General features: G+C 54.1%; 1 protein-coding gene across 1 annotated transcript in view; it reads right to left on the reverse strand.

Annotated features, from left to right (window-relative positions):
* Positions 1 to 7,530: 7,530 nt before the first annotated feature.
* The window catches only part of LOC147646709 (maestro heat-like repeat-containing protein family member 7), a 65,351-nt gene continuing 59,686 nt past the window's right edge, over positions 7,531 to 13,195 (reverse strand). The window contains exons 12-16 of the mRNA XM_086873034.1: positions 9,329 to 9,484; positions 9,069 to 9,170; positions 8,596 to 8,698; positions 8,259 to 8,315; positions 7,531 to 7,969 (exon numbers count right to left, since the gene is read on the reverse strand). Of these exons, the coding sequence (XP_086729160.1) occupies positions 7,770 to 7,969; positions 8,259 to 8,315; positions 8,596 to 8,698; positions 9,069 to 9,170; positions 9,329 to 9,484 (618 nt within the window). The 3' untranslated portion in view covers positions 7,531 to 7,769. The remainder of the gene's footprint in view (positions 7,970 to 8,258; positions 8,316 to 8,595; positions 8,699 to 9,068; positions 9,171 to 9,328; positions 9,485 to 13,195) is intronic.

Genomic DNA, 13,195 nt, shown 5'->3' on the forward strand with positions numbered 1-13,195 from the left:
TTTCCCAGCTCACTCTTGCCAATTTCTCTACCTGACCTGTAGGTTTGTACAACATTTCTTTATTCTGATACTTTGCTCTAGGACCAAGCAAAGACTCTAGGGCCCAGCCAAATTTCACTCTACAAGAGGGTTCTTGCCAAGTGTCATCCTGATTCTGTTCCTATCCTAATCTTCCCTGGCTATGCCTGTGTCTAGCCACTGAGTTGTTTTTAAGCACATTTCACATTTTGACATTACTGATTTTACCATTGTTAGCATCCGTACCGAGATTAATTTTTGTTTCATCCATTTTACCAATGCCTCTGCACCCCAATGACATTTGTTATGTTTCATTTATAGAATTTCTCTCATTATCAAGGGGGTAAACACTATTTGTCTTTGTGCAGTTACATACCACTCTTCTGAATTCTTTTGTGAATTTAGCAAATGTCCCAATTTCTCATCTCCTATTGAATATTTTGGTTTTGGAGGCAAATTAAATTGAGATACATTAACTTTTAAAGATATCAATGCCATTGTTCTTTGCCCTTTTTAAGCAATCTGTCGAGCTCAAGTCTGCTTTTCCATTTTCTTCACAAATTTTGGAGTTTCCTGATTGGTGTCCTTTGCAGTGCATAATTGCGACTTGTTCAGGTTTTGTATTGCTTTTATCAATTGCAGGACTGCATCTTGATGTTTAATGTGTGTGCCTTGAGCAGACAGCAGTCTTCTTTCTTTCCACAGCACTCTGTGGACATGCACTACTCCAAAGCATACTCTGAGCCAGTCCAGATGTTTCCCCTTTTCCCTTTACTCAATTCTAGTGCTCTGCTTAAGGCAACCAGTTCTGCCCTCTGGGCAGATGCATTTGCTGATAATGCTTTTGCCTCCACTATTGCACTGACTGTTGTTACCGCATATCCAGCGTATCTGGTCCCGTTCTCCACCAAGCTGCTTCCATCTGTGAATAGCTCTCACTCTGCTTGCTCCAGTGGGATGTCTTTCAGGTCTTCTCTTGCCAAATAGGTGTCCTCTATTACTTCTACACAGTCATGCTCTAATGGGCCTTCTTCAGTTGTGGTACCCAGGAACAGAACTGCATTCAAGAGGTCAGTTGTCTTTAGTGTGACATCATCCTGCTCAGTCAGGATTACCTGGAATTTCATCATCCTGCTTGGAGATAGCCAATGGCCCCTCTTTTGTTCTAAAACAGTGCTCACCATGTGTGGCACAGAGACATCTATGTGTCTACCCATGGTGAGTTTCCTGGCTTCTTGTGGCAGCATCACGCTGGCTGCAACTGCCCGCAGGCATGAAGGCCATCCAGCACTCCCCTTGTCAAGCTGTTTGGAAAAGCAGCCTACCGGCCTTTCCCAGCTTCCCAAACCTTGGCTCAGCACTCCCAGTGCTAGGTGTAGTCTTTCATGCACAAACAGCTGGAAATCTTTGGACAAATCTGGCAATCCGAACGCCGGAGCAGTTGTCAATGCCTCCTTCAGTTTGAGGAAGGCCTCCTTCTGTGCTCTGCCCCAGGTAAACGGCTGCGTCTTCTGGGCCTCATCCAGGGCTTTTGCAATTAGTCCATAGTCCATGATCCACAGGCAGCACCACCCTGTCATCCCAAGGAAGACTCGCGGCTCATGCACGTTCTGGGGTTCTGGAATAGCACAAATAGCTTGAATACAATTAGTACCCAGCTTACATTGCCCTTGTGAGATTTCACATCCCAGGGAAATCACACTCTGCCAGGCAATTTGTGCCTTTTCTTTAGTCTCCTTATATCCTCCCATTCCCAGCTGATTTCAAATTTCAATTGGTACCTTTATGCAGGTTGTTTTCTCTTCTGTAGCTATCAGTATATCCTCAACATACTGTAACAGCAGGTATTGTTTTCTCAGTACTTGCCCGTTCTCAGTCCAAATCTCCAGCTCCTTCCCCAGCTGGCTTCCAAATAGGGTTGGACCGTTCTTGTGTCCTTGTGGGAGTCGTGTCCAAGTGAGCTGAGTTTTCCTTCCTATTTCTGGATTTTCCCATTCAAAGGTAAACAGTTTCCTGCTTTTTTTGTCAAGGGGTGTGCAGTCAAAGGCATCTTTTAAATCAAGTACAGTAAACCATTTCTCTTTCATTTTTATAGATGTTAACAATGTGCAAGGATTAGCTACCACTGGGTAAATATCTTTAGTTATTCCATATATTGCTCTCAAATCCTGCACTAGTCTTTATTGGTCAACACAGAAATTTGGGCTCCAGTGTTAACTACAAAAGTAAAAAGTGGATGTATAGGACCCACTATTATTGAGAAACCGCTCAGACTATTCAGCCTAGTCTTCACAGAAGTATGGAGAACATCGTTTATTTCTATCTTCAGCACACTTTTATAGGGTTTTACAGGGTCCCCGGGCTAAGCAAGTTACTCTTGGTTAATCCACACAGGTTTACATTTTTTGTCTTATACGCAAGGATATTGTTTTGCTTCATTCTCTCTGCTTCAGGAAAGTTTCAAGGACATGAGCCTTTAATATCATGACTTATACCAAAGGCTGGTTTGTGCAGACAGGTCTTTACTAAAATATCATGCCCACCTTGTGTTCAAATATTCTCTACACACTATTGCTGTAATCAGTATGTCTCCAGTTTTGTTATCTCTAGTGAGCATTTGAAATAAAAGCAACCTCTGCCTCTCTGCTCACCCAGGAGAGGCAGAGTTCCCAGTTTCCCTGATTCTGAGGCTCTTTGGGCTCCACTCCCAGAAGCTGAGAAGGAGACGGCTTTGGCTCACAGCCCAGAGCCTGTGGAGCTGTGCTGGGTTATCCAATGGGGCATTCCATACAATGAACTTGGGTCAGTGCCAATTAGAAACAACTTCACTCAACTTGGAAGTGAGAAGCCATCTATTACCTTGCTGGGGACCCCCTTCTTTATCTCCAGTGACCACCAATACTGGCAGTGAGAGATTTCTTTTCTCTTGTCTGGGTTTTCCTTAAGAGAACCAATGCATCTAACACCTTTGCTTTCTCTGATTTTTCTTCTGCCATTTTTACAGGTCCATCATTTCTACTGGAATGAATTAGCTCTTTTGGAGGGTAAATTTGATTCAGGAGAGGGGTTTCCCCCTCTTCTGTTTCTTTTAGCGAGTCAGCATTTTTGAATTTTCATCCTGGAGGGCTGCTCGCTGCAGATGGATCTTACTCTTTTCTTCATTGAATTGTTTTTGCAAAATTTCAACTAAGTTTTAGAAGGAGTCTATTCTAGTTCTTTCCTCACTTCTTTGCTTAAAGCCAGTTTTTAGAGCTGCTGTAAAACAAGCTCCCAAAACTGAGAAGAGTAGAGTTTGATTTTTGACCAATTCAAATTTTCTTTCATCTTGTAAAGAACACACTCTATCAATCACATTTTCCAAATTAAACCAGGAACTAGGGCACACTTTTCCCCTCTTGGAGCAGGTCTGGCATTGTGTTTTGCTAACAGAGCATAAAATGCAGCTTTAACTTCTGCACTGCCCTTTTCTGTCATTTTTACAAAGGGAAAACCACTACAGGGAGGTATAAACTTCAATTATACACACACACACACACACCCACACACACACACTGCTTTTTGCTTCCCTGTGTGGGTAAAAAGACCAAATCTGCTCGGGAGGCACTCTTTCAGTTTAAAATTCTGATTGTCTCTTTGCTACACCAAGCACTCAAAATTCACACACACAACAACAACAAAAACATTCCCACCCTTTTGCACTAAGAGATCTTTTGTGAAATTCTGCAGACAGAGCCCTCAAGTGAGTGTGGGGTGCTTTTCACCTCGGCGTGTGCAGTTTGTGGGAAATTCGAGTTGCCCCCCTTGCTTTCTAGACACCGCTCACTCTCTTGGGAGTGTCGGGCTGGGTGCGGCTGGAGCAAAACATCTTTCCCCTAATACAGACTGCACAACAAACCTGCAGCCCCTTCTGTCTGTCAGAAATCCTGTCCGTGACTCCAGTTTAAATGTCACGATTCGCTAACGCCAGTGGGAGTCGCGAGAAGTTTGTTTGATCTCAGAGGGCAAAAAGAACACAAGGGATTTCAGTTTAAATCACAACAGCAATAATGTACATTTATTTTAGTGATAACAAGGCTTATGTGATAGAGGAGAGGGAGTGAGAGAGAGAGAGAGGAGAAAGAAAACAAAGTAAAGAAAGAGAGAGGTTATAGCTACCAACAGATGAGACAGTGTCACAGGGGTCTTGGTCCGTGGGGAGATCTCACCAAAATCAATTCAGCCTTATGTAATTCTTCCCCAAAGTGACCTTGTTTCCAATGTGCTAATAAGCACCCCAAAGGAGTAGTTCCTGCTATGAGAGCATTGCTGCCCAAAACCCCTTTAAGCTTCTCCATGTCACAACTACAATACACCACAAATGCCGAACCTGCAACGCTTTCGCAGTCGTCTGACGGACGGCGCCCAGGCAATCCCAACAGGAATTCCTTTAGCCCAACCAAGCGCAGCTTTTGCTGCGTCTTATTGGCAGGCACCCAAACCAAAGTGAAAGCACCTTACCTCTTCTCCTGGGGACGCTGTGAGCAGCGCAGACGGTCGCGGCCGATGGGCTCCCCGAGAATCCCTCGGTGCCGGCTGGAGCAGGATCGGGTCACGAGCTCGCTCAGCAGCACTCACAAGGTCCCATCTGGGTCACCAAAATGTTAGAGTTCAGGAACACACATCATCACACAATGATTATATGCAGGTGCTCTATTGAAGAGCTCTGGGTGTCAGGGGTACACAGACCCAAATCTGACCCGATTTGTTTTTGAGTTGAACATGTTTTATACTCTATCGTTATACAACTTACATATTAATTATTAAACTTACATTGTTCTATTGTATGCATTGTTTTTACCCAAGCATGGATTTCTCGTGATCCCACCCCAGCCCCCTAACATTGTTCCTCATGTTCTTTAAACAATAATTATATCTAATCACATCTAACAATTGAACAATATGATATCATTTATCATATATTGATTACACAGGTGCAGTTTCACATGATCTTTAGCAAGCACAAGGCCTAACATTTCCCTGGGCCTACTTTTCCCAGGGCTTGCCAAGCCTAACTTTCTTCCTGAGCTCCCGAATTTCCTGAGATTTTAAAATGTTTTACGATCACCTCCAGACACAAAGAGTCCTGTCTGAACAGTCACAAAGCTACATCTATTTTTAATTTTAACTTTTATAAATTTTTCCAGAGCCTGCTGGCTGTGTTCAAGGTTTTCTCCCTATTTCCTCCCTAGTGCACATTCTCCAGAAACTCTGCTTTTACATCCTTTTGCATTGATTAAAGTTACCTGCAATGACCAGTCAATCCAAACCCTGGGAAAACTTGAACTTCAATGTGTACCCACGCAAAATATTTACCTCCCACATCTGAAGCCATGAGCTGCCAAGTACTGTCCCCACTGTCATACCCTGTCCCCTGGAGGTCTGCTGATGCCATTTCAAAGGGGTTGCCAATGAAAACAAGTTTGAATATTTTGGTAGTTTCCACATTGGCATTCAAATCCTTGACTAGAAAAATCACAAGTCAAGATTTCTAGGATTCTTCCATACCAAAGCTGTCATTCTCACCCTGGATTTTAGAGTGTCTGAACAGTCAGACAAGGTTTTAGTTTTAGACTCTACAGACAAAGTCCCTGCTGTTCAGCGATCCCATTCCATCAGCATATAGTCCTGATGATTCCTTTAGGCAGGAGCAGCAAAAGGCAAGAATGAGCCAAACAAGCTGCTCCTGTGTTCTCATGTCCTGCACAGCAGTAACTGGGAGTTCAAGAATGGATTCAGGAGACAATGGGTGCACAGGGAGCCACCAAGACTTTGGGATGCTGAAATGGACCAGCCTGGTGCCTGTGCCCGGGCTGCACCGCGCTGAGCTCCAACTGGACAATCTAACAATGGTTGAATGGACACACCATGGGCCATTGGAGACACCTACTCCTAGTTCTGTGAGCTACACTATTCACCTGTCATTCACCAGATGATGTTTTCATCTCTGCTTGAAATCCAGGAGAGGAAAAGGTCAACATGGAAAAGTGTTCTCCCAGTTCTAGTGACACCTTGTGCCTGCACACCACTTGTGCCCATGGCAGGGTGGCTGGAGACTGGATGATGTTGATGCTACTTTGCAACACCAAGTGCTCAGGGATTCTGGGATTGCCCAAGTGGAGAGCAAAACTGAGCCGTGTAAGTCCCTGCTTTTTTTCAGTGCATGCTGCTTCTTCCTTTGTTCCAAGCAAGTCCAGGATTTGGTTTCATGTGTCTTTAAGGTGCCTGGACAGATGAGAGGGAGGGCAGCTGCCCCATCAGACTCTCTCTCTCTCTCTCTCTCTCTCTCTCTCACTCAGGATGGTGCCAATGCCACTGCCTTGGGACACCTGAGTGTGAAAGGCGAGCTCGCCCTCAAGCACGGCCATCCAAGTCAGTCATGGGCACAGGCTGCAGCTGAAGCTGGCAAGTGTTGCTGTGAGGCTGCAAGTGAAGAGAAAGCCATTGTGGCCAACTCTGCTGAAGCCTTTTGCCAAAGCAAAGGCAATTGTGCCCACAGCCTCCCCCTGTTTGGCACCCGGCTGCTGCGGACGCCTCAGTGCGCAGGTGCCGACGTTGGGGCTGCTGCTGTTCCTGGGCACACTCTGCTGCTGTTTCTGTGGGCTCCAGAGCCGCTTGGGCAGCAGCCACTGGGCAGCCCTGCTGGAGGAGACATCGCCACCCTCCCCATGGTGGAAGCAGCTCTGTGGGCCCCGAGCTCTGTGTCAGGGGGGCCTCGGTCACAGCAGCGTGGCCTGGGCAGCCGCGAGGGCCCGGGCTGGCCGCCAGCCCTGCCTCTGCCCACTGCCCCTTCCTGGAGGCACCCAGTGGCCGTGGCCTGGCAGCACCCCCCTGCCCTCCATGTCCCCAGCCAGCCCAGCCTGGGCACCTCGGGCTGTCCCCACCCTCCCGCTGGGGTGGTGTCCCAGCCTCCAGGCCTTCTGCTGCAGGCCTGGGGGACATTTTGGGGCAGCACTGGAGCAGCCGGGTGTCAGGGACCAGGCGGCTGCCCGGGGGCTGCTTATGGCCTCTGACACCCAATTCCTCAGGGCTTCCCACCACCCCGGCTCTTCCAGGGCCTTCTGTCCCCTTGGAACCTCCTGCCACCCACTCCCTCACACATGCCCCTCGTGCCTTCCCACTGCCTTGTCCCGTCTGGGCCTCCGCAGCCCCTCATCCCTTCACGGCCTCCCAGCACCCCGTGCCCTCAGGGGCACCCCCAGCCTGGCCCGGCAGCAGCGCCGCAGCCCCACAGGAGCTCCAGCAGCTCCTCAGCCATCACGGCAGCAACACACGGGCAGCAGGACACAGATGGCGCTTCCTGCCTGCCACAGGGCTTGTGGCTTCAGCACAACCACCAAAGGCCAAGGGGCTTCTGGCCATTTCCCCTGCGCCACTGCATGCCCCGGCAGGTTGCTGAACACAAGAACCCTTTTCCCTCTCTTCCCCTATGCCCCACACACCCTGGGCAGCAAAAGAAAGGTCTTGGGACTCTTGTGGTTTATAACATATCCTATATTATTTACATACTAGATGGAAACGAAACGAAGAAAAAAACAATCTCTATGACACAAAAATAACAGATGGCCCATGTGGCCCCAGAAGATAGAGCCTCTCAGCCCTAACATATCCTATATTATTTACATACTAAAAAGAAAAAAACAGAAGAATACAATTCTTATGAAATAAAACATCCCGGCTAGCCCAGGTGGCCCCAGTAGCCAGAGCCTCCAAAATCAGTGCTGAGCACATCTCCAGCAGCGCAGCCAGCCCAGGCCTGACAGACGAGGCCGTGTCCTCCATGCCCTGAGGATTTGGTCTTGCATCCTCTGCAGGATGGAATATCGGGCACTCTGGATGGCCCGGAGGACATACAGCGTCTCAAGTGCCAGGTCTGACACGGCACCGCTTCTGTCCTCCATCAGGCGTTCGAGGGCTGCAAGAGAGACAAACAGAGCCACGGTCACACCCCAGAGCTGTGGGGGCCCAGCGAGAGCCCCCTGCCAGGGCCATGCCAGCCGGCTCTTGCCTTGGCCAGGAGGGAGCAGGGAGCAAGGGGGTCAGCCCGAAGCTGCTGGCCACAAATGTCCCACGTGGCCCTGAAATCTCACTGTGCTCTGCCCACGCCGCCCCTCATCGGCACAGGGAGCAGAGCCCTCCACAGCCAGGCCAGGGCTTGCAGCTCCCCCGACAGCCAACACTGTCAGCCCGCTGCCGTGGCTCACCTCTGCACAAGACCTGGAGCTCTGCGTGCTGCCCCCTCAGCTGCTCCCCGGCCATCCCTGAGAACACAGAGCCTGTCAGGGTCCCAGCAGCACAGCTCCCTGCCAGCGGCGCTGCCAGCCCTGTGGCCACACGGCCTCCTGCCCCGGCAGGGCTCAGCCCGGGCCCTTGCCGCACCCTGACCCAGCCCAAGGGCACGGCTGCCAGAGGCCGGCAGCAGCAGCCCCGAGGGCAGCCGGGGCTCCAGGGCGCCGGGCCCGGGTGCCGCTGCCGGGGCAGCAGCCGGGGCTGGGGCCGAGCTGCGGCGGGGCGGGGAGGGAGCCCGGGCTCGGGACTCACCGATGACCCTGATGGCCGCCGCTCGCAGGGTCTCCTGTGGGTCCTGCAGGTACTGCAGGGCCCGGCGCAGGTGCTCGGCCAAGGGGATCCTGTGGTCGGCCAGCTGGAGAGAGCGGCAGGAGGGAAGGGTTGGCGCGGGCTCTGCCCCTCGGCGGGGCGCTGCTGCCTGCGGCCAGCCCCGGCCACCCGTGCCCGGCCAGCCCTGAGGCCCGGCCAGCAGCCGCTGGCGCCGGGCTCTGGAGGGGGCAGAGGGCCGGCTGCTGCCCGGGGAGCCGCGGTGCCGGCCCGGCCCGCAGCCCCGCTGGGCCGGGGCTCCATCGGCACCCGGCTCGGGGCCACAGGGGGCTGGAGAAGAAGCCGTGCGGCCCCCGGCTGCAGCAGTGGGCAGAGGCACAGCTGCCAGCCCCACACACTGAGCACCGGGGCCAGGGGGCTTCTCTAGCCTGAGGCTGGCACTTCCAGGCCGTCCTTACCACGAGCCTGGCAAACTTCCACAGCTTCTCCTTCCTCACAGCTTTCTCCAGGTCTGGCCTCTTCAGGAAGTGAGCCGCGCGAAGGAGCGTTGTCCGAGAGGCCTGGGGAGCAGCAGAGAGCCGCAAATGGCCCCACAAGGCAGGGCACAGGAGTGTCCCAGTGCCAAGGGCTGGAGGAGGCTGCAGCCTGCAAGCCTGCGTCAGGGCAGGAGGCAGCTGAGCCCCCTGCCAAGGCGCAGCAGCAGCCCAGGAGTCCTCACCTCTGCCACATGCCGATTCTCATCTTGGCAGTGGAAAAAGAGTGGGAGCAGGCTCTGGTACACTCGTTCCTTCAGGGGCTTTCTTCCTTCTTCTTCTGCCGAAGACATCACTCTTCGAAGGAGAAACATGGAGAGCAGCTGCACCTGGCTATCGGGCTGTATGAAAGGAAGGAAGGAAAAATGACCTCATCATTGGCTTCTTGTGGCCCACATTGGCGCAGGCCTGCAAATGCACAGGGCACAAAGTGTCTGGGCAGCAGCCAGTGGCCGTGGCTGGAGCACAGAGCCTTACATTGTCCAGGAGTTTCAGGAGCGGCTCAGCCAGCTGCAGGGCCCTGCGCCAGGATATTGGGGTGTCTTCATCCGTGAAAATATAGCTCAGGAGAGCAATGCTCATCCTGGCCACATCACTGTCCAAGTCCCACAGGAGGTGCACTAGTCTTCCTGTCAGGCTCTGAATTCTTTCGGCCTGTGCAGAACACAAATGTGTGAAAGCCCGGGCAGCTGCCGCAGGGCCCAGAGGCCAAAGGGCTGTCCCAAAGCACTCGGGCAGCTGAAGCAGGAGGCAGGAGAGCTGCGAGGAGCTGCCTCAGCGCCCAAGGCAAAGGCCAGCCAAGGCCAAGGGACAGCATTGCCCAGCCTCATGCTGCCCACACAGCTTCAGCTGCTGCCCCCTTCTCACCATGGAGGGACGGTCCTTTAGCAGGAGGAGAGCCCTGAGCACCTGGTGATGCATCTGTGTGGAGTTGTACCACAGGTACTTATACAAGATGTCCATTAGGCTGTCACCACAGTCACTCAAGTCCAGGCAATCTAGGAGCTGAAAGGCACAGGGCAGTGAGAGGGGAGCTGGCCGGCAGGAGCCTGGAAGTGCGCAGGGCTGGGCCCAGGCAGCAGCACAGGGCGTGGGTGACGTCCCAGGCAGCTGTGGCTATGCCAGGGGACAGGGCTGGCAGGGAGCTGAACGAGGTAGTGCTGGCCATCAGGCTCACCTCCACAAGGAATGCCATGGCAGAGACATCCCAGTGTGGCAACGGTTTGCTGAGCACCTCAAGCAGGTAGCTTAAGATGCTTTTGCACAAGTGGGCGGATGCACGGCGCATTACCCTGGAAGGCGGAAAATGGCAGAAAGAGTCTCAGCAAGGGTGCGAAAAGCCTCTCCCAGGACTGATGGACACAGTTGTCCTATTGCCCCAGAACACTGTGAGGTGATTTGGGCCCTTGAGATGTGGCTGCTCCTGGGCACCCTCCTCTCACAGCCTTTTGCAGTCTCCTTGGCCATCCCTCGCTGACGAGGCCCTCAGGCCCATGGCCACGGGGACTGTGGGGGGGCATCCCGGACAGGGGGCACAAATGTCAGAGGCAGTGGGGAGAAGGGGGGCTCACCTGGCCAGCAGACCCACGGCATAGTGGTGGGTGTCAGCACAGAGCAGCGTGTCCCAGCCACGCTTGCGTTCCATTGCCACCACCACATGCTCCAAGTGGAGACTGCAGAGCAGGGCCTTCAGGGTCTGCACTGCAAACCTGTGTGCACAGCAAAGCCCAGGTGATGCTTGGAGCACTGGCTCTGAGGCTGGGGAAGTGGCAGGGACAGGAGGAGTGGCATGGAGCACCTGTTGGGGCTGGTGGAGAGGCCGTGTTGCTCCTGGCATTCCTTCCAGAAGGTATGGACGTCCTCTGTCATATACAAAGTACTGAAGTACGTTTGGAAGAGGAGATGCACAAAGAGGCGGGGGAAATAGACTGTGAGGATCTGTGGGCAACAGGGCCCCTGGAGGATCTTCCACATCACCAGAGTTGCCTGCAGAGGACAAAGCAGCCCGAGACAGCGCTCAGTGCCGGGGCGTCTGTGTGGCAGGGCCTGAGCGTGGCAGGGAGAGGCCGGGGCAGACGCAGGGGGAGCAGCGGGCCTGGTGGCCCTGAAGCTGCCCCTAGGCCAGGTTTGTGGCCAGTGCCTGAAGCAGGGAGATGCAGTGGGGGAAGGAGGCAACAGAGCTGCTGGAGAGGCGGCCGGCCTTGCGGTGAGCAAAGGCCAGCTCCCGAAACTCACAGTCAGGGAAAAGACAGCCGTCTTGTCCCCATCAGAGGTGCCCAGGTTTTTCTGCGGCCAGCTCCCCACCACATTGATGAGGAGCGGTGTCACTTCCTCTGAAATCCAGGGCGAGAGCAAGATGGTCGTCCACATGGCCATAGCAGCTCTGCGGGGTCAGACACAGCACCGTGGGCTGGGCAGCAGCGGGGAGCTGAGCTGGCCGCCAGCTCTGCCTGTGCCCACTGCCCCTGAGCGGCAGCAGCAGCCAGGCAGCCCAGCCCTGTGGGGACAGGCCCCTGAGGGGCAGGCTGGCAGCACGGCAGCGGGCTCGGGGGCCGACTTTGTAGCAGGGCTGGCAAAGGGAGCAGCCAGAGGGCCCTGCAAGTCTGTGTTGCTCACAGCCCTGGGCCGGGCTGTACTGGGTGATGGGCTGGGGAGCCCTGAGGCCTCGGGGCAGCTGGGCCCCATACCTGTCACACGTTGGGGCCACCCGCAGGAGAGTGATGGCCACATCATCGGGCTCTGCCTCGGCCACTTGCATCAGGGCCCAGTCCATCCTGTGCTCAGCAGCCTCATTGGCCATGAGCCACTGGTGGATGTACCTCACCACGCCAGGCACCTGGAGAAGGCACAGGGAGACTTGGAATGCTAGCAGAGGGAGTCAGCAATGTGCCCAGCTTCTTCCCCAGACAAGTGCTTCTCTTCCAGCCCACTGCCATGGCCTCAAAAGCTTCAAGTGAGCAGCAGGCGTGGCTTGGGAAAGCCAAGCAATTGCTGGAGGATCAAAGGCTGGCCACAGGCTGCTTACTTGCTCTGGATTGAAAAGAGCCGTCTCTACAAGCAGATCCAGCTGGGCAGCGCTGCTCTGTTCCGCCAAGACTTCTGAGGATGCTTTGACCTCAGTGTCCGTAGGTCTGGTGTCTTCCTTGCCAATTCTCTTGATGTATTGGTAAAGAAACTGTAGGAGAAGGGCAGGAAGGCAGGGAAGTTGCATGGAGTGCTCCAAGTGCAGTGCTGGGCTGAGTAGTGCCAGCAGGCCCAGCGCAGGTGGGGATGGCTGCAGGTACCTGCGCTGCTCTGCGGAAGCGGCCACGGGCGGTGTCCTGCTCTTGCGTGCCGTCCATGGCTGCATCTGGCAAAGAGCAGCCAGAGCTGAGGGGCTGCGGGAGAGGCCGGAGAGCACAGCCCAGCCCTGCGTTCCCCAGGCAGGGACAGTCCCGGGATGCCCCAGGGGATGCAGCACGGCCACTGCTGCGGGGGCAGCCCCAGCCCCTTTTTTGTGCTGTCCATGGGTGTGTGTCCACAGGACAGTGTGGGATGGGATGAGATGGGATGCAATGGGATGGGATGGGGCCAAGATGGCCGCAGGCACCAGCCCTGTGGCCCAGCTCTGCCACTCACCCTCCTCCAGCGGCTGCAACTGCTGCACCTCTTCGGTCTCTGGTGCTGGGGCAGCTCCAGGGCCTTCTTCCTCGACCTCCTCCTCGTCCTCCTCCACCCAGGCCAGCTTGGGCACTCTTGGGGGTCGCTGCTCCCTGTCTTCTATAGGACTCTCCCATCCTTTCCATAGGAACAGCACCAGGGGATGGCATGGCATGGAATGGGATGGGGCCAAGCTGGCAACAGGCACTAGCCCTAATGCCGAGCTCTGCAACTCACCCTCCTGTGGTGCCTGGAACTCCTGCACCTCTTCAGACTCCTGTGCCAGGACAGCTCCAGAGCCTTCTTCTTCCTGCTCCTCAAGCCAGGCCAACTTGGGCACTCTTGGGGGTCGCTGCTCCATGGCAGTGACTGGATTTATGGTTGCTTGCAGGAGAGATGGCTCGGAAAAGCTC

Source organism: Cyanistes caeruleus, unplaced genomic scaffold (assembly GCF_971803275.1).
Source record: "Cyanistes caeruleus unplaced genomic scaffold, bCyaCae1.hap1.1 HAP1_SCAFFOLD_81, whole genome shotgun sequence".
Taxonomy (NCBI): Eukaryota; Metazoa; Chordata; class Aves; order Passeriformes; family Paridae; genus Cyanistes; species Cyanistes caeruleus.